General features: G+C 41.4%; 1 protein-coding gene across 1 annotated transcript in view; it reads right to left on the bottom strand.

Annotated features, from left to right (window-relative positions):
- The window catches only part of Hmg20a (high mobility group 20A), an 83,314-nt gene that overhangs the window by 12,508 nt on the left and 50,040 nt on the right, over nt 1-20,766 (bottom strand). Inside the window, exons 3-6 of the mRNA XM_032909607.1 lie at nt 17,060-17,207; nt 14,298-14,510; nt 3,334-3,466; nt 2,015-2,046 (exon numbers count right to left, since the gene is read on the bottom strand). Coding sequence (XP_032765498.1) covers nt 2,015-2,046; nt 3,334-3,466; nt 14,298-14,510; nt 17,060-17,207 — 526 coding nt within the window. The remainder of the gene's footprint in view (nt 1-2,014; nt 2,047-3,333; nt 3,467-14,297; nt 14,511-17,059; nt 17,208-20,766) is intronic.

Below are 20,766 nucleotides of genomic sequence, written 5' to 3'. Positions count from 1 at the left end.
TGTAGACCAGGCTGGCTTCAAACTCATGTATCTGGCTGCCTTTGCCTCCTGAGTGCTGGGACTAAAGGCACGTGTCACGAAGCCCAGCTCAGTTTTTAATTTTTTAAATTTAATTTATTTTAATGCGTATGAGTCTTTTGCTTACATATATGTTCATGTATCATGTGTGTGCCTGGGGCCTGCAGAGGCCAGAAGAGAGCTCTCCTGGGACTGGAGTTACAGACGGTTGTAAGCTACCAGGTAGGTGCTGGGAATAAACCCAGGTCCTCGGTAAGAACAGCCAGTGCTCTTTATTACTGAGCCACCCCCCCGGGCCCCTCTAACTTAACTTGAATAAATTCTCTTATCCTAGGCAACTAGCCCCTTCACTGGCAAGATGAGGCAGCTGAAGCGATGTCTGAGGCTTTAGTATTTTAATACAGACTAGAATCTGTTCTTTATTGGGAGCTCATTCACTCCTTATAAGAGAAATAAGTATATATTTAGAATCCAGGATGTTTTAAGACACATTCTGTTTTTACTAACTCTAGTGTCTGCTGAAACATTCCAAAAGCACAGCACATATGAACATTAGAGGTCAACCTCGGGTATCATCCTTAAGAATTAGCCATCAACTGTGTTTGTTGAGATGGAGTCTTTCTTTGGACTGGAACTTGCAATTAGGTTAGGCTGGGTGGCCACCCATACCCAGCCTGTCTCTACCTCCCCAGTGCTAATATGGCAGGTACGTGCTATTGTACAGGTGGGTGCTAGGGATCGGACTCACCTGCATGCCCGCACAGTAAACACGTCACCCACTGAGCTATCCTAGCTTGAAAACCAGTTTGTTTAAGTCTCCACTGCTTTCCAGTCATCTCTGGATTCTTACAGAAAATAGGTTTTTATAGAATACCTCCTCCATGCAGGAGCGTTATGCCATGCGGTATGGCACTGGATAGAAAGGTAGAAACTCTCTCAGGGAGATCATGCATAATCCAGAATTGTGAACAATGGAAGTACTTAGAGGAGTCTAGACAGGCCAGCTGAGTTAACTGTACAGGAGAAGTATAATAATTTTGAAGGTTAAAATAAGCTAGAAGTAAAAACAGCTAAGGAGGATACAGAACTTAATAGGGCTTAAAGGAGGCCTTCAATTCTGAGGGCAGAAATAGGATGATGCAGAGAACGATGTGTGTAGCAGGGAGATTCCAGGAATACAGACATGAGGCAGACGAGAGCAGGACCTGGAAGACGGTGAGCACTGAATGCTTTACGGTGTTCGAGTGGGAAGCTGGGACTTATTAAGGAAGACTGACTGCTGAGTGTGAATCTGATCTGGTGAGCAAAGGTGAATCCCTGACATTTTAAAACTTGGAATGACTACGGATTATTTATTTGTAAGCACATATTTAACAGACTATGTCCATGTATGAAGCACATAAAAGTACCACAGCCACACATACAAGCTTATGTATAAGTTAGAGCATACAGAAATGCAGGCTTAAATTCTACTGACGGACTTGAAGCAAACCAGAAAGAAGAGACTGATAAACAAGCACACTAGTGAGACAGGAGAGAGGAGGAGGAAAGGAGGAACAGGGACTAAGCTGCCATCAGCCACAGTGAGCTCCCGGCTGGCTGAGATCACTGTAACCAAATGCTGGAGTTCCTAAATCACCTGTCTGACAATGGGATGACGACGTCTGTTGATGACAAACTACGGCCAATTTGCAGTCACTAGATGGCTTTCATTTCTGTATCTTACTCAGAATTCCAACCATTTTTTGGCATTTAAAACTAATAGACTTCTTAGACTACAGGAGCAGATTGGGGTTAGGGACTGTAGTTCAAAGGCAGATTCATGACATAAGTGTCTACCATATGTTAAGAACCCTCCAGCCAAAGCAACTCATTCAGTCTGAATTATGAGGTAAAAACTCCATACTATTCATGAACAGCATTTCAAACAGCATTAACACACACTACACACGCATACACACATGCACATATGACATGTATGCAAAAAACTAATTACCTCATGATCATGAGTGGCCTGCCGGGCTGCATCTAAAAATAAAAGAATAAAGAAAACATTAAATTGAAAAAGAAAACAGTAACAAGACCCAAGTATATGACTTTGCCAACCTTTTTTTTTTTTTTAAAGATTTCATTTGTTCATTTTATATATGACGAGTACACTGTCACTGTCTTCAGACACACCAGAAGAGTGCATCAGATCTTGTTACAGATGGTTGTGAGCCACCATGTGGTTACTGGGATTTGAACTCATGACCTCTGGAAGAGCAGTCAGTGCTCTTAACCGCTGAGCCATCTCTCCAGCCCGACTTTGCCAACCTTAAAACATGTCATGGACTTTCACGACATATTTTCATTCATGACATTAGCTGTCAGTCAACTAAAGTTAAATGGAATCCACACCTAGAAACCACACAATTGGACATTAGAAAGCAGCAAACACTTTTACCTTTGAGAGAAGAGGGTGGGAGGGTAGGTAGGAAACACATGCCAAAAGTCTTAGCAGCCTAGGTGTGCAAGTGTGAAGATGCTGTGACTAGGGAGTGGCAGACCAGTGTGGGTGGACATGGGAACTGGAGCGAGACATATGAGGACGAGATGTCCATTTCAACAGGAAAGGACGATCCCATGAAGACATGAGTGCTGTCCCTTATTCACTGTAGTCCCTTGGTGCCTACAAGATCTAGGACTTAACAGAGAAGCTTAACAGATCTCCTTTTGAATTCATTCACAAATAAATTATTGAATGAAGAGGCTCATGGAGGCCGAGAGGAATAGTACAGAAAAGCCTTAGAGGTACTAGGGCAATTGAGCTACATGTTTTGTTTTTAAAGATTTATTTATTTTTATTTATATGAGTATATAAATAAAATTTACTATAGCTATATTACACTGTAGCTGTCTTCAGACACACCTGCAGAGGACATCAGATCCCATTACAATTGGCTGTGAACCACCATACGGTTGCTGGGAATTGAACTCAGGACCTCTGGAAGAGCAGTCAGTGCTCTTAACCACTGAGCCATCTCTCCAGACCCTGAGTTACATGGTTTGGTAGACAGATTTGTTTAAAGGTAGAGAAATGCCTAATTTGGAAACTAGACAGAGAAAGGCAAGTAGCTAATAATAGTTTTGGTTTGTTAATCTTAGATATGAAAAACCAAGCAAAATGTCTAAATGGTGTGATGTTGGTAAAATTCTAAGGTGACACTTGTAAGTAATAGTGAGAGGACAGAAACACATCTTTCATGTTTGCCACTTGAACAGCTGGCTTTACAACATGCCATCACATATGGCAAACTACACTTAGTTCGATACCTTGCCGATGAGATTTGCCTTTCTGACGGTCTTGCGTTTTCCTACTGAAGACCTTGTAGGCTTCGGTCTTTTGATACTGCTCCAGTTCCTTCATGTAACGCTCCTTATCTCTGTCTGCTTCATCAAGGTAGCGCTGGGAAGGAAATGTGGGATTATTTAAAAAACAAAACAAAACAACAACAAAAAAACCCAAAACCAAACCTGAGATGTTTGGTGAAGTATCAATTATCTTTTAAAGAGAACAGTACAATTAAAACATTAAAAATATTATACAGTCAGTATGTTGTAGGAAAGAATCTGAAAGTGGTCACAAGTATAGAATAAAATATTTCAATTATAAAATAAACAAGGGCTGTTGGGGTGGCTCAGTAGGTAAGGTGCTTTCTCTCAGTTCTGGCAAGTTCAGGTTGATCCCCGGAACCCATATGGTTGAAGGGGAGAACTGGTGCCTGAAAGCTGTCCTGACCTCTGCACGCACTCACACACACACACACACACACACACACACACACACACACACACACACACACACACACGCATGAAGCAGATAAACAAAACACCATTTAGAGAACAAATGAGTGGATGGATGACTGACTCTCTAAACTGTGTAATGCCTTTCCTAGTTTAATGAAGGGAAAGTCTACTGAGAGCACCATCATAAAACATTCATGAAGTGTACAGCCCATCATCTCCTCAGCCTTGCAGATAGAATTTCGCAGGGCCACTAGAGTTCTTTAGAGGTCTGAACCCCATATAGGCACATGTTCCCAGGGGAGGGTAAGGAATATTAGTCTGTTTCTCTACCTTCAACTCATTTTGAGGGAATGATCTCATACATCCATTGGCCCTTTCAAAAGCAGATGAGTGGAGCCCTAAAGCGTGATCTCATCCTATGGTCTAGAAGAGACTACTTTAAGAGAGCTTTAGCTGTATGCTTTGATCATTATGTGCTATTAATTATTTAAACAAGTCCATTGATCTCCAGAATTGTTTTGCTTAATGCCTTGTCCATTTCATTCATCAAATTAGATAGAAGAAAGTATGAAAGGTGTTGCCTGTAAATGAACAACCCAGATTCAGGTTATGTCAGAAATCTGTCCCCGAACCAGTGGATATAAGGGATACCCAAATCTGGGGCGACTTAAGCAACAAATAACTAACTACAGTAATAATTTAGAAACCACTGGAAAATAAATATATATTATAAATAAACTTTATGATATGAGTTATTTATGATCATACCAATATAGAATGCAAGCAAGTAGTCAAAGGGAGGAGGAGTAAAATTCCTGTATAGATTAGAAAGCTGGGGGCCGCAGAGTCCGGGGCCGGCAGATCCCTGCCCTCAGCAGCTTCCTGCTCCCAGACCCCCTGGAGGGGAGTTCTCGCCGCCTGGTCGGGCGGGCACTCCTGAGGCAGCAGAGCGGAGGAGACCACCAACGCTGCCCACCCCTGCCCACATCCCTGGCCCAGGAGGAAACTGTATCACGGCCTCTGGGTACCCGTGGGGAGGGCCCAGGAGCAGCAGGTCCACTGCGTCTGAGACACCGCACCTGAAGGGACCGACCGGATAAACAGTTCTCTGCACCCAAATCCCGTGGGAGGGAGAGCTAAACCTTCAGAGAGGCAGACACGCCTGCGAAACCAGAAGAGACTGCTCTCTGCACACATTACTGATTCCGGAGGAAAACACCAAATTCCATCTGGAACCCTGGTGCACGGAACCTCCCGGAAGGGGCGGCGCAGATCTTCCTGGTTGCTGCCGCCGCGGAGAGCCCGTGGGCAGCACCCCGAGAGCGAACTTGAGCCTCGGGACCACAGGTAAGACCAACTTTTCTGCTGCAAGTGACCTGCCTGGTGAACTCAAGACACAGGTCCACAGGAACAGCTGAAGATCTGTAGAGAGGAAAAACTACACGTCCTGAAAGCAGAACACTCTGTCCCCATAACTGACTGAAAGAGAGGAAAACAGGTCTACAGCACTCCTGACACACAGGCTTATAGGACAGTTTAGCCACTGTCAGAAATAGCAGAACAAAGTGACACTAGAGATAATCTGATGGCGAGAAGCAAACGCAGGAACACAAGCAACAGAAACCAAGACTACATGGCACCATCAGAGCCCAATTCTCACATCAAAACAAACATGGAATATCCAAACACACCAGAAAAGCAAGATCTAGATTCAAAATCATATTTGACCATGATGCTGGAGGACTTCAAGAAAGACGTGAAGAACTCCTTAGAGAACAAATGTAGAAGCCTACAGAGAGGAATCATAAAAATGCCTGAAAAAATTCCAGGAAAACATAAATAAACAAGTAGAAGCCCATAGAGAGGAGACACAAAAATCCCTGAAAAGGAATTCCAGGAAAACACAATCAAACAGTTGAAGGAATTAAAAATGGAAATAGAAGCAATCAAGAAAGAACACATGGAAACAACCCTGGATATAGAAAACCAAAAGAAGAGACAAGGAGCTGTAGATACAAGCTTCACCAACAGAATACAAGAGATGGAAGAGAGAATCTCAGGAGCAGAAGATTCCATAGAAATCATTGACTCAACTGTCCAAAGATAATGTAAAAGCGGAAAAAGATACTGGTCCAAAACATACAGGAAATCCAGGACTAAATGAGAAGATCAAACCTAAGGATAATAGGTATAGAAGAGAGTGAAGACTCCCAGCTCAAAGGACCAGTAAATATCTTCAACAAAATCATAGAAGAAAACTACCCTAACCTAAAAAAAGAGATACCCATAGGCATACAAAAGCCTACAGAACTCCAAATAGATTGGACCAGAAAAGAAACACCTCCGTCACATAATAGTCAAAACACCAAACGCACAAAATAAAAAAAGAATATTAAAAGCAGGGAAAAAGGCCAAGTAACATATAAAGGCAGACCTATCAGAATCACACCAGACTTTTCGCCAGAAACTATGAAGGCCAGAAGATCCTGGACTGATGTCATACAGACCCTAAGAGAACACAAATGCCAGCCCAGGTTACTGTATCCTGCAAAACTCTCAATCAACATAGATGGAGAAACCAAGATATTCCATGACAAAACCAAATTTACACAATATCTTTCTACAAATCCAGCACTACAAAGGATAATAAATGGTAAACCCCAACATAAGGAGGCAAGCTATACCCTAGAAGAAGCAAGAAACTAATCGTCTTGGCAACAAAACAAAGAGAAGAAAAGCACACAAACATAACCTCACATCCAAATATGAATACAACAGGAAGCAATAATCACTATTCATAATATCTCTCAACATCAATGGCCTCAACTCCCCAATAAAAAGACATAGATTAACAAACTGGATACATAGCAGGGACCCTGCATTCTGCTGCCTACAGTAAACAAACCTCAGAGAAAAAGACAGACACTACCTTAGAGTGAAAGGCTGGAAAACAACTTTCCAAGCAGATGGCCAGAAGAAGGAAGATGGAGTAGCCATTCTAATATCAGATAAAATCAATTTTCAACCAGAAGTCATCAAAAAAGATAAGGAAGGACACTTCATATTCATCAAAGGAAAAAATCCACCAAGATGAACTCTCAATCCTAAATATCTATGCCCCAAATACAAGGGCACCTACATACGTAAAAGAAACCTTACTAAAGCTCAAAACACACATTGCACCTCACACAATAATAGTGGGAGATTTCAACACCCCACTCTCATCAATGGACAGATCATGGAAACAGAAATTAAACAGAGATGTAGACAGACTAAGAGAAGTCATGAGCCAAATGGACTTAACGGATATTTATAGAACATTCTATCCTAAAGTAAAAGGATATACCTTCTTCTCAGCTCCTCATGGCACTTTCTCCAAAATTGACCATATAATTGGTCAAAAAACGGGCCTCAACAGGTACAGAAAGATAGAAATAATCCCATGCGTGCTATCAGACCACCACGACCTAAAACTGGTCTTCAATAACAATAAGGGAAGAATGCCCACATATACGTGGAAATTGAACAATGCTCTACTCAATGATAACCTGGTCAAGGAAGAAATAAAGAAAGAAATTAAAAACTTTTTAGAATTTAATGAAAATGAAGATACAACATACCCAAACTTATGGGACACAATGAAAGCTGTGCTAAGAGGAAAACTCATAGCGCTGAGTGCCTGCAGAAAGAAACAGGAAAGAGCATATGTCAGCAGCTTGACAGCACACCTAAAAGCTCTAGAACAAAAAGAAGCAAATACACCCAGGAGGAGTAGAAGGCAGGAAATAATCAAACTCAGAGCCGAAATCAACCAAGTAGAAACAAAAAGGACCATAGAAAGAATCAACAGAACCAAAAGTTGGTTCTTTGAGAAAATCAACAAGATAGATAAACCCTTAGCCAGACTAACGAGAGGACACAGAGAGTGTGTCCAAATTAACAAAATCAGAAATGAAAAGGAGACATAACTACAGATTCAGAGGAAATTCAAAAAATCATCAGATCTTACTATAAAAAGCCTATATTCAACAAAACTTGAAAATCTGCAGGAAATGGACAATTTCCTAGACAGGTACCAGGTACCGAAGTTAAATCAGGAACAGATAAACCAGTTAAACAACCCCATAACTCCTAAGGAAATAGAAGAAGTCATTAAAGGTCTCCCAACCAAAAAGAGCCCAGGTCCAGACGGGTTTAGTGCAGAATTCTATCAGACCTTCATAGAAGACCTCGTACCAATATTATCCAAACTATAGAAGACCTCCACAAAATTGAAACAGATGGAGCACTACCGAATTCCTTGTATGAAGCCACAATTACTCTTATACCTAAACCACACAAAGACCCAACAAAGAAAGAGAACTTCAGACCAATTTCCCTATGAATATCGATGCAAAAATACTCAATAAAATTCTGGCAAACCTTGATCCAAGAGCACATCAAAACAATCATCCACCATGATCAAGTAAACTTCATCCCAGGCATGCAGGGATGGTTTAAATCAGAAAAACCATCAACGTGATCCATTATATAAACAAACTGAAAGAACAAAACCACATGATCATTTCATTAGATGCTGAAAGCATTTGACAAAATTCAACACCCTTCATGATAAAAAGTCCTGGAAAGAATAGGAATTCAAGGCCCATACCTAAACATAGTAAAAGTCATATACAGCAAACCAGTTTGCTAACATTAAACTAAATGGAGAGAAACTTGAAGCAATCCCACTAAAATCAGGGACTAGACAAGGCTGCCCATTCTCCCCTACTTATTCAATATAGTTCTTGAAGTTCTAGCCAGAGCAATCAGACAACAAAAAAGGAGGTCAAGGGATACAGATCGGAAAAGAAGAAGTCAAAATATCACTATTTGCAGATGATATGATAGTATATTTAAGTGATCCCAAAAGTTCCACCAGAGAACTACTAAAGCTGATAAACAACTTCAGCAAAGTGGCTGGGTATAAAATTAACTCAAATAAATCAGTAGCCTTCCTCTAAAAAAGAAACAGGCGAGAAAGAAATTAGGAAATGACACCCTTCATAATAGATCCAAATAATATAAAAAGTACCTCGGTGTGACTTTAACCAAGCAAGTAAAAGATCTGTACAATAAGAACTTCAAGACTCTGAAGAAAGAAATTGAAGAAGATCTCAGAAGATGGAAAGATCTCCCATGCTCATGGATTGGCAGGATTAATATAGTAAAATGGCCATTCTACCAAAAGCGATCTACAGATTCAATGCAATCCCCATCAAAATACAATCCAATTCTCAAAAAGAGTTAGACAGAACAATTTGCAAATTCATCTGGAATAACAAAAAAACCCAGGATAGCTAAAACTATCCTCAACAATAAAAGGACTTCAGGGGAATCACTATCCCAGAACTCAAGCAGTATTACAGAGCAATAGTGATAAAAACTGCATGGTATTGGTACACAGACAGACAGATAGACCAATGGAACAAGAATTGAAGACCCAGAAATGAACCCACACACCTATGGGCATTGATTTTTTTTGACAAAGGCCAAAACCATCCAATGGAAAAAGATAGCATTTTCAGCAAATGGTGCTGGTTCAACTGGAGAACAACATGTAGAAATGCAGATCGGATCCATGCTTATCACCCTGTACAAAAAGCTTAAGTCCAAGTGGATAAAGGACCTCCACATCAAACCAGATACCTCAAACTAATAGAAAAAAAAAAAAAAAAAAGGGAAGCATTTGGAACACATGGGCACTGGAAAAATTTCCTGAACAAAACACCAATGGCTTATGCTCTCGATCAAAGAATGGAACAAATGGGATCTCATAAAACTGCAAAGCTTCTGTAAGGCAAAAGGACACTGTGGTTTGGACAAAAGCGGCAACCAACAGATTGGGAAAAGATCTTTACCAATCCTACAACAGATAGAAGGTTTATATTCAAAATATACAAAGAACTCAAGAAGTTAGACCGCAGGGAGAAAAAAAAACCTACTAAAAATGGGGTTCAGAGCTAAACAAAGAATTCACAGCTGAGGAATGCCGAATGGCTGAGAAACACCTAAAGAAATGTTCAACATCGTTAGTCATAAGGGAAATACAAATCAAAACAACCTGAGATTTCACCTCACACCAGTGAGAATGGCTAAGATCAAAACTCAGGTGACAGCAAATGCTGGCGAGGATGTGGAGAAAGGGAACACTCCTCCATTGTTGGTGGGGTTGCAGACTGCTACAACCATTCTGGAAATCAGTCTGGAGGTTCCTCAGAAAATTGGACATTGAACTGCCTGAGGATCCAGCTATACCTCTCCCTGGGCATATACCCAAAAGATGCCCCAACATATAAAAAAGACACGTGCTCCACTATGTTCATCGCAGCCTTATTTATAATAGCCAGAAGCTGGAAAGAACCAGATGCCCTTCAATAGAGGAATGGATACAGAAAATGTGGTACATCTACACAATGGAATATTACTCAGCTATCAAAAACAATGACTTTATGAAATTCGTAGGCAAATGGTTGGAACTGGAAAATATCCTGAGTGAGCTAACCCAATCACAGAAAGACAAGTACATGGTATGTACTCATTGATAAGTGGCTATTAGCCCAAATGCTTGAATTACCCTAGATGCCTAGAACAAATGAAACTCAAGACGGATGATCAAACTGTGAATGCAGATCGCTCCTGAGAGACACAGCCAGAATACAGCAAATACAGAGGCGTATGCCAGCAGGAAACCACTGAACTGAGAACAGGACCCCCGTTGAAGGAATCAGAGAAAGAACTGGAAGAGCTTGAAGGAGCTCGAGACCCCATATGTACAGCTGCCAACCAAACAGAGCTTCCAGGGACTAAGCCACTACCCAAAGACTATACATGGACTGACCCTGGACTCTGACCTCATAGGTAGCAATGAATATCCTAGTAAGAGCACCAGTGGAAGGGGAAGCCCTGGGTCCTGCTAAGACTGAACCCCCAGTGAACTAGACTGTTGGGGAGAGGGAAGCAAGGGGGGGAGGGTGGGGAGGGGAACACCCATAAGGAAGGGGAGGGGGGAGGGGGATGTTTACCCGGAAACCTGGAAAGGGAATAACACTCGAAATGTATATAAGAAATACTCAAGTTAATAATAATAATAATAAAAAAAAAAAAAAAAAGAAAGCTGGGGGCCAGTCTTTAAGCCCAGAATTGGGACGGCAGAGGCAGGGAGATCTGATTTGAGGCCAGCTTGGTGTGCAAAGCAAGTTCCAGGACAGTGAGGGTGACACAGAGAAACCTTGTTAACAACAACAACAACAACAACAACAACAACAACAACAACAACACACTTCCCCTCCCAACCCAAAAACCAACCGAACAAACAAAAGAACAGAAAAACAAAGGCAAGGGACAACTGGTTTGGGGAGTGTTAAGAGTCCAAAACATTTTGTAAATACAGTAATAAAGATTAGGTAAGGTGAAACTTATCTATGGATATTAAGTTTGGGTTCTTTCTTTTCTTTTTTTTTCTTTCTTTTTTTTTTTTTTGAGACAGTGTTTTTTTACATAGACCCTGGTTTTCCTGGAACTCATATAAACCAAACTGGGCCTACAAAATGTAAACTACAGAGATCGTCCTGCCTCTGCCTCATAAATGCTAGAATTAGAGGCATGTGCCGCCATGCCTGGCTCTGGTCTCTTTTTAGAGCACATGAATCTCTCCTTTCTTTTTCTGAGACAAGGCCTCACTGTATGTCCTTTGCTGTCCTGGGACTCACTACGAAGATGGCCTTGAACCTGTGAGAGAGCCATCTGCCTGAGTGCTGCTGGGGTTAAGGGCAAGATGACTATGCCCAGCATCACGGAAAATTTTTTTGCTGTAAAACAAGCTATATGTGTCTTTAAAATATCTCTCCATAGACTGCTTATGAATTATAAGGAAAATTTTATAAAGTCAATAAAATTACAAATAAGTAATAAAAGGCCATATACCTGCATGTGTGATACTCTGGGTAGTACACATCGTCTACTCTGACAAAGAATGTCTGACATCAATCTAATCATGAGGGAATGTCAGACAAACAGAAAGTGAAGAATGTTTTCTTAAAAGTAAAAACAAAACAAAAGACACATGTGGAGGGAGGCAGGGCGGAGGAAGGGTCAAGCTTGGGGAGAGAGAGGGTTCACACTCTCAAGGAATACCAAGGTGTAACTTATAAAGACAAAGCAACGCTGGGAACGGCCTGAGGAGAACTACAGACATCTGACTAAGCACAGCCTGGTACTAGGTTAAAGCCGTAGAAAGGGATGCTGTACAGGAAGACGTTACCTCAGTGTCTGCAGGCAAGAGTATAGCACTATGTTAACATGAAAGAGGGAACTTGATGACTTTATCAGTTATATAACAGAGGATCCTTATTCTTAGGAAATACAAAAATCTTCTGGGGATAAAGGGCCAGCATATGTAAGTCACCTTTAAATGATTCAGAGGAAAAATGGTAACTGTGCTAATAAAAGAAGCTGTTTAAAGGATTTCTGTATGTTCTTTGTACTGTTTCTATGTTTATAACTTTGGTGCATTTGAAATGATTTCAAAATAAAAAGTTGATCAAACACATACAAAACCTTGTCCTTATCAGCCCACAGTGGCTATCGTTAGAGAACCACAGTTACTTTTGCTATTATCAGAAGAAATAAACCATGTGCATGCATTAACTTTGCAATGAAGATAAAAAAGGAAATAATAATCTGGTATGCCCAGCTGATGATCCCCTAGTTATAAACTGCTTTCTATTGGCTTGCTACCACAAACACAAAGCTTCAAATTGAAATTTAATCTCATCTCTTTGAAAAAATTTGAATTCAATTAATTCCCAAGACAGTATTTTTCAATTTGGTTTCAGTCTTTCTGGAATCCATTTTAAAGAGTGCAAGTCATAAAAGAGCTTAAGACATAAAAGAAATATAGATCTTTCAGATGCCGGGAAGCAGGGGCTTTAATGCAAAGCCTAGCGGCCCAGTTACCAGCCTCCCTCTGCCTCAGTGGCCTTTTACCCAGTGCATGGCTAGCTTGTGCTTGATTCCCCTCCAATCTCTCTAACAAAGGAATTGTCCCTTCACTGGGCAACAGGGTTAGTTTCTGTCTTAGGAGAGAGATCAGTTGGTTCTTGCTTTATTTCCTATAGTGGTTAAATTTGCTAGAACTCTACTTAAAACAGTCAGTAAAGCAATAAAATCCTTTTCTTAAATAACATTCTTATGTGAATTGAAGAATTTTGGCAAATGATTTTTCCCCTCATTTTTATTCATGACTTTCATTTAGTTCAATGGAATGCATTACTTTGATAGATTTCTTAATTTCTTAATATTGAACCACTTTTCAAAACATTCTTCTGTTAACTCAGTATACATATCAAATACAAATGTAGCTGCTTTGGCTGGGGTGGATTCTAGAGTCTTTTTGGCTCAAGCCCTCAGGACGACAAATCTCGGGACAGTTCCTACTCACTGCGCTAGACACAAACCCACAAAGATTCTGCTATTCTGGTCTTCCTTTCCTTCCCCATTGACTTTCTGGTGGTTCTGCTGTTCCTGGCCTCATAGAAACATAATTCCTATTTCTACTTCCCTCTTTATATATATGCCCCTCTCCACCAGGGCCTGACTTTCTCTCCTATGAACACAATCATGGATCAGGGCCATCTGAACCAGTCTTAGCTCTCCTTAGCTAGTTACATCTACAAAGATCTTGTTCTGAGACTGCAGGCATAGACTTTAGGGTGCATGCTCTCCAACCCAGTACACAAAGCTAGCAGTTTCAGTTTCTCTCCACAACTTGGCACTAGCTAAGTGGGTAGCACTGGTCAACTTACTTTGTCAGTCCAGGTCTCAACACCTTGCTTCACACAGTCTTTTTTCATGTTTGTTTTGCAGTATTAGACAATGAACCCAGACCTGTGTAAGGTAGTCAAGTGATCTGCTACGAGCGACTACCCAAACCCCTTTTGTATTTTCCTTTAGTTGAAGACTCTTAAGTTGCTTGGATTAGCCTTGAATTCACTCTGTAGCCTAGATGGGCCTTGAACTTATGCTTTTTCTGTGTCAGCCCCTCTGATATTCTGGTCTTCTAAGCACCGTGACACAACTACGAATCAACTTCCATCTTCTTTGCCTTTTTTTTTTTTTGATAGAAATCTTTTAAAGATATTTATATTATATTATACACGTGTGTGTGTGTGTATGTGTGTGTGTGTGTGTGTGTGTGTGTGTGTGTGTGTGTGTGTGTGAGAATGGGTCATGTCTATAGGGGTGCCTACAGAGGCAGAAGAGGGTGTCAGATCAGCTGAAGTTACAGGCAGCTGTTAGCCACCTACCATAGGTGCTAGGAAGTGAACTCGAATCCTCTGGAGGAGCAGTGAGTGCGCTTAACCATGAGCCAGTCTCCAAATTTCTCTAGCCCCCAAATAACTTTTGAGATACGATCAAACACGAGGAGAGCCCAGCAGCAGAACTATCACCTGTTTTTCCTCAGGAGGCAGTTTACTCCACTCGTTGCCCAACATCCTTGTGATTTCTGGAAATGGGACCTCTGGTCGTTTTGCTCGAAGCTGTTCTCTACGCTCATTCATGAATCGAACATATCCTGTAAGGGGGGACTTGGGTGCATTGCTGTCCCGAAGAGGTTTCTTCCTTTTTCTCCCTTTGGACCAGCCTCCTCGTTTACTTCTTTGCTATAAAACAAAACAAAATGAAAAACCAAAACCCAAACAGTAATCACTCAAGTAATCGATCAGCAATAGGAACAAATAGGAACATCAAAAGAGGACACGAGCTGCACTTTCCTGTGGGGCCCTGGATAGCCAAAGCTCTCCAGACCAATCAAATACCACGACGACGCATTAAATAAAAATTTCAGATATTTCAACTGCAGACCCTTTAAGGCAGTGGTTTTCAACCTGTGGGTCAGGACTCCTGAGGGGGTGTCAGATAACCCTTTCACAGGGGTTGCCTATCAGATACCTGCATATCAGATATTTACAATATGATTCATGACAATAGCACAACTATAGTTATGGAGTAGCAATGAAAATAAGTTTATGGTTGGGAGTCATTACAGCATGAGGAATTGTATTAAGGGGTCAGACAGCATTGGGAAGGTTGAAAACCAGTGCTTTAAGACATCATACTACAAATTTGAGAAATAAAAGGCTATTAAAATTTTATTTTTGGAAACAGGGTCTCTCTAGGTAGCACAAGCTGGGTTCAAACTCATTATGTATCCCAGGGTATACTCAAAATCACGGTGATCCTACTGCCTCAGCTGCTTGAGTGCTGCGGTTTCAGGCATGCACTGCCACCCTTGTTGTCTAAAGGGTTATTTTGGTATTAATCCCAAAAGATGAGAAGGGGGCACCATGACTGTGCACGCTTTGGCCTTCCTCTACACTTCCTGACAGGGATGTTCTACATGACACATTCAGCTGCACTCCTCCCCAAACCAGAGAAGGAGGCACTGTCACAGGAAGTCAGGATAAGACGCTGCCATGTGCAGCGAGCGAGTGAAGGAAAAGCGGCAGCATGGGGATTAAAAATAATTAATGAAAGCCTTCCTCACTGATACTGAAGATCAGTTAATCCCATAGCAAACAGTAGACAGATATTTAAATTAATATTTAGTCTCAGGAAATTATCAGCAATATATATAAAATAAAGACAAGTTCTTTAGCTTGATGATTGTTCATTAAGATACACATTTTATAAAGTCATAGCTTTTTTTTTGTTCTTTCATTTTGAGATAGAAGTTTTTATATACTGGGTTTCGATAAAGCAGATCAAATCAACTTTTAATATGCTTTTAAAAACTGCAGTGTCAGCTGGGCATGGTGGCACATGCCTTTAGTCCTCCGCAGAGGCAGTCGGAACTGAGTTTGAGGTCAGACTGGTCAGCAGGGTGAGTTCTAGGACAGCTGAGCTACAGAGAGTAACCCTGTCTGGAAAACCCAAACCAAACCAAACCAAACCAAACCAAACCAAACCAAACCAAAACCAAACCAAACCAACCAAACTTCACTGAACCAAAACAAAACCCCCTGTGGTGTCGCTGACATGTGACACCAGTCTTTCTTCTTGCCTTCTAAATGAGACACATCATATTCTGTTCCATAATTTAACACATGCAGAGTCTATCAGTCTATGCACCTATACAGGAATTCTTATTTCAGGGAGGAGAAAGGTGAACAAGATCCGAAGGGGACAAGCGCATCTATGTATTAAGTGTAGTACTGTACTCCTCCAAATCTATGTGAATGGTGACAGTTCTGCATTTGGTAAATAGTATATTAGAGATTAGGTTTCCAGCTTTTTTTTTGTTTTGTTTTACTTTTTGGAAGCCTAGGAACATGAAGCTACTAAGGAGCCTAGTACGTGGCCCAGTGAAAATGTGCTTAGCATAAATACCGAGCATTATACACCCACACAAACACCACCCCACACCATAGCAAACACGTAACAAGCCAAGGAAAAACTACCAGCATTCATTATTATCTTTAGAAACACCAGCGGGGTATATGAACAAACCAGTTTTTTCATATACGAGAGAAGACAAACATGGATGATGCTGTTCTTGTCTGTCTTAAAACAGAAGAGTGGAATGTGATCAGTCATCTGTACTAAAGTCATCTATAAGTGAAGGCCCAAGAAGGCTATGACTGCCCATCCCCATACTGAATGTCTGTGAGGTTTGGGGAACGATGGGCCCTATGGGAGGGAGAAGGAGTCATTAAGTGATCTGGCACACATGTCTTTGTCTTGTAGGGCTTGGGAACAGAGTACAGCCATGAACAAGGGCATGAAGACTTCTTAATAGTTACTTAATTAAACCATTCGCTCACAAAACAAGTATCTGTCAAGACTGAGACTGGCAAGCACATCTGCAATTCTAGCAGATGTCACCTGAGTCACCTGAGACCCTATATCAAAACAGCAATAGCAACAATAAAAACAAACCAATAACAACACAACAAACAGCTTCCGAGCATGCTGAACATTACAGGAAATAGCTATGTTTAGTCAGATTGAGGATAGACAGATTCTATTTGTCTCTACGTCATTAAAACCATTGATAAGACTCTAGATATGACAAGAGATATGTATGAGAAAGCTGGGCAAGTCTCAGCCCAGGAAACTAAGGCACGAGGTGGCAGTCACTTCACTGAATAAGTCCTTGGATGCTGGTTGCTTTGGAAGCTCCAGTGGACAGTGACAGGAGATGCTAGCTTACCTCATCTTCAGGCCTCTGCTCACTGCCTTCTGCAGCATTGGAAGACTCACTCTGAAGCAGCTGGCCTTGGGAGAGATCCTCCACAAATTCTGGGTTGTTGGTTGTTGATGTGGCTGCACTGCCATATGGACCCTCGGGGTGTGTTAACCTGAGTAATAGGCAGAAGTACGTAAGGTCAGCATGGACAGCAGGAAACCTTCTCTTATTATGCTGCCGTAAGTTTTCCTGCTAGATAAAACACAAGCCAGTACTTGAATTATTTCTACCACTGCAATCTGTATAAAGTATAATGATGTTTCAACAGACATTTCCTAGCAAAACCAACTCTTAATTTCTGTCCAAAACAATGATGTCTCCTCTCAAACGTAGACTTCATGTAACAGAGCTTGGCTTTTATATGCTACCTTTTATGTGTTACCCATGTGATGAGGAAACCCTAGTAATAGACCAGATGAACGGGGTTGTCCAGGTACTTTGTTTAACTCATCATATAAGAGTCATTTCTTAATGAGTACAGGAAATAACTCAGAGCATAGAGACAAGTGTTCAGTTCTGAGCTACAATCATAGCCCAAGTATAAATCTTAGTCAGGTAGGTCTCCTATTCCAATAGATTAACTATTAATTAACCAGTTAACAATAATTAATTAACTATCCCAATATTCTAATCTAATAGACTATCAGAAGCCTATAATCCATTCCTAGTAAGTTCTTCCAAGAGGTGGACAAGGAGGGTACAGATGATGGCTGACTGAGTCTTAGACTTGCATGTGCTAGAAAGGTATTTACTTATTTTTTGTTTTTAAAGAGGAGGGCTGGAAAGGTAGGAGAGGCAGGAATACAGATGGTAGAGTAATATTCAGTTATTATTCTGGAAGAATACACACTCCATCGGACAATCAGAAATGATCACAGTGTAAGTGCTGTAATAGATGTTTATAGAAAGTGTCAGAAGAGGCACTGGAGAAGGTCAGATGAATTTCTCTGTGTACAAGCTGCTAGAAAACATTTCACAAAGGACGTCTTGAAAGATGAACAGGTATTCATCAGGTAAACACTATCATCCTAGGCAGAAAGAACATGGTCTGAGAGAAGAAAGAGTCTTGCTAAGAGGTATGTGACACATGAAGGGGATTAAACGCAAGCGGGATGAGGAGCAGAGACACAAAAAGTGGAGCTTAGAGAGAACGTAATGAATGAATGGGCATAAATATGAACAGTGAAGGGAAAGTAAGAGTCCAAGGTAATTCTGAGGCTTCCAGTCAGGGATTAGGTACTTACTTATGAGCAGAGCAGGGTGCATGGACAAGACACACACATGGACGAGATGATGAGTTTGAAATTCTTATAGTATAATTAAATAAAGATACCCTATAGACGATTGGAAACTGTGTCCTGAGACAAAGAAGTAGGGATGTGGAGCCTGAACTGGCCAGCTTTTGTAGCCAGGCAAGCCTTTTGGTGGTAAGACTGGGACATCAACTCAGCCAAAAACCTTTGACCTACAATTTGTACTGCTTGCAAGATGTGTTGGAGTAGAACTTGTGGGAGTGGCCAACCGATGACTGGTCCAATTTGAGGCCCATGCCAGGAGAGGGATCTCACACCTAGATGGCCAGGAACTAGAGGTTGGAGAGCCCATAGACCTAGGGTAGAATCAAACACAACTGGCCGAAAAAAGAAAAAGAAGTCAATGAAATGATTCCTAATGATATTCTGCTATACTCATAGATTAGAGCTTAGCCCAATCGTCATTAGAGAGGCTTCATCCAGCAACTAATGTGGGCAGATTCAGAGGCCCCCAGCCAAACATTATGTGGAGCTCAGGGAACCTCTGCAAAAGAAAGGGAGGAAGGTTAAGAGTTACAGGGGATGGAGGACACCAGGAGAACATGGGCCAAAGAACCAATTAAGCAGGGCTAATAGGAGCTCACAGAAACACAAGTGACAATCACAAAGCCTGTATGGGTCTGAGTTAGGTCGTGTGCATTTGTATTATGGTTGTGGAGCTTGGTGTTCTTGTGGGACTCCTAACAGTGGGAGTCAGTGTCTCTGACTCTTCTGCCTGTTGCAGGAACCCTTTTCCTTCTATTGGGTTACCTTGTCCAGTCTTGATAAGAAGTTATGTGCCTAGTTTTACCATAACTTGTTATGCTGTGTTCAGATTATGTCCTTGGGAGGTCTGATCTTTTCTGAAGGGAAACAGGCGAGGAATGGATCTGGGGGAGAGGGAAGCTGGAATGTAATGTATGAGAGAAGATTATATATATAAGAGCTGAAAGTCAGTGTTCAGGGGAACAATGGGTAGTGCTAGGTATTCTCCAGAAAGGTACCAGGAAGAAAAGTTCCACAGAACATGGTCAAGATGATAGCATTTTAAAAGCAAGTGTTAGAAATATTAGGGTTGGAGACTGGAGAATTAGGAGAACACTCCTGCAAGAGTAAGGAGAGAGAGACTTTAAAAAAAGGGGGCAGTAACCAAGACAAAAGATATTAAGGTCAAATAAGACAGGCTAGCTGGGTGAGGTGGTGCATGCCTTTAATCCCAACACTCAGGAGGCAGAGGCAGATGGATATCTGTAAAGTCAGGACCAGCCTGGTCTACATACAAAGTTCCAGGTCAGCCAGGCTACAAAGTAATACACTTTTTTTTTTAATGTCTTGTGATTTAAAAAGTATGTGAGTACACTTCGCTGTCTTCAGACACACCAGAAGAGGGCATCAGATCCCATTACAGATGACTGTGAGTCACCATGTGGTTGCTGGGAATTGAACTCAGGACCTCTGGAAGAGCAGTCGGTGCTCTTAACCACTCAGCCATCTCTCCAGCCTCAGACACTGTCTTAAAGAGATGGCTCAGTGGTTGAGAACACTTGCTGCTTTTACAGGAGACCCAGGTTCAAATACTAGCTCCAACATGGTGGCTCATAACTTGTACACCAGGGGATCTAATGCCCTCTTCTGATCTCCCCAGGCACCAAGTATGCATGCTGGGCACTCACAGATACATGCAGTCAAAACACACACATAAAATAAATGAAGCTTGAAAAAGAAAGTGCTCCTGAGACCTAGTTTGATCTTAGCAGCATTCTCTTGCGAATGTCTCAGTTGACTGGGATGTCAGGCTACTTGTGCTCTCCCTATCACTCATTTCAACTGGTTATCAGCTTGAAACTGATAACATTTTTCTTCCATCAAAATATGTGCATCAGGTTGGGAAAGAATGGCAATCCGACAAATTCCTGACAGACCCAGGCAGGTGGTGGGAAGGGAGTGGTCACAGGTGTCCACTGTGCATGCTCCTAGCTAAAGCGGACAAAACCTCCACTTCCGCCTTGACCTCATTTTCTCCTGGTTACTAAAGAAGAGATGTTTAGCAATTATGCCCCATCTGGCCATTACTTGTTCTTTCTTCTACAGGATTGGTACACACTGTTAAAAGTGTGTTTCTATAATTCTTAAAGCAGAAGGAAACAAAGATACTGTGTTCTACCTAACTTCCAGTGGAGGTCTTCCTTTGTTCCTTCCCCCGACAGTGAAGGCCCTGGAAAGAACCGGTTATATTCATGGAATTCAACTGTTCTCCCATGCTCTCTGAAGCAAATTTCAAAGGAGATGCAAGCTTACAAGTTTTATCTAGGCCACTGGCAAACCTCTTGTGAAGTCCAATGCCATTTCTCAGTACTCATCCGATCTACCAGAAGGCCC

Source organism: Rattus rattus, chromosome 8 (assembly GCF_011064425.1).
Source record: "Rattus rattus isolate New Zealand chromosome 8, Rrattus_CSIRO_v1, whole genome shotgun sequence".
NCBI classification, from domain to species: Eukaryota; Metazoa; Chordata; class Mammalia; order Rodentia; family Muridae; genus Rattus; species Rattus rattus.
This window is presented reverse-complemented; position numbering and strand designations above follow the sequence as displayed.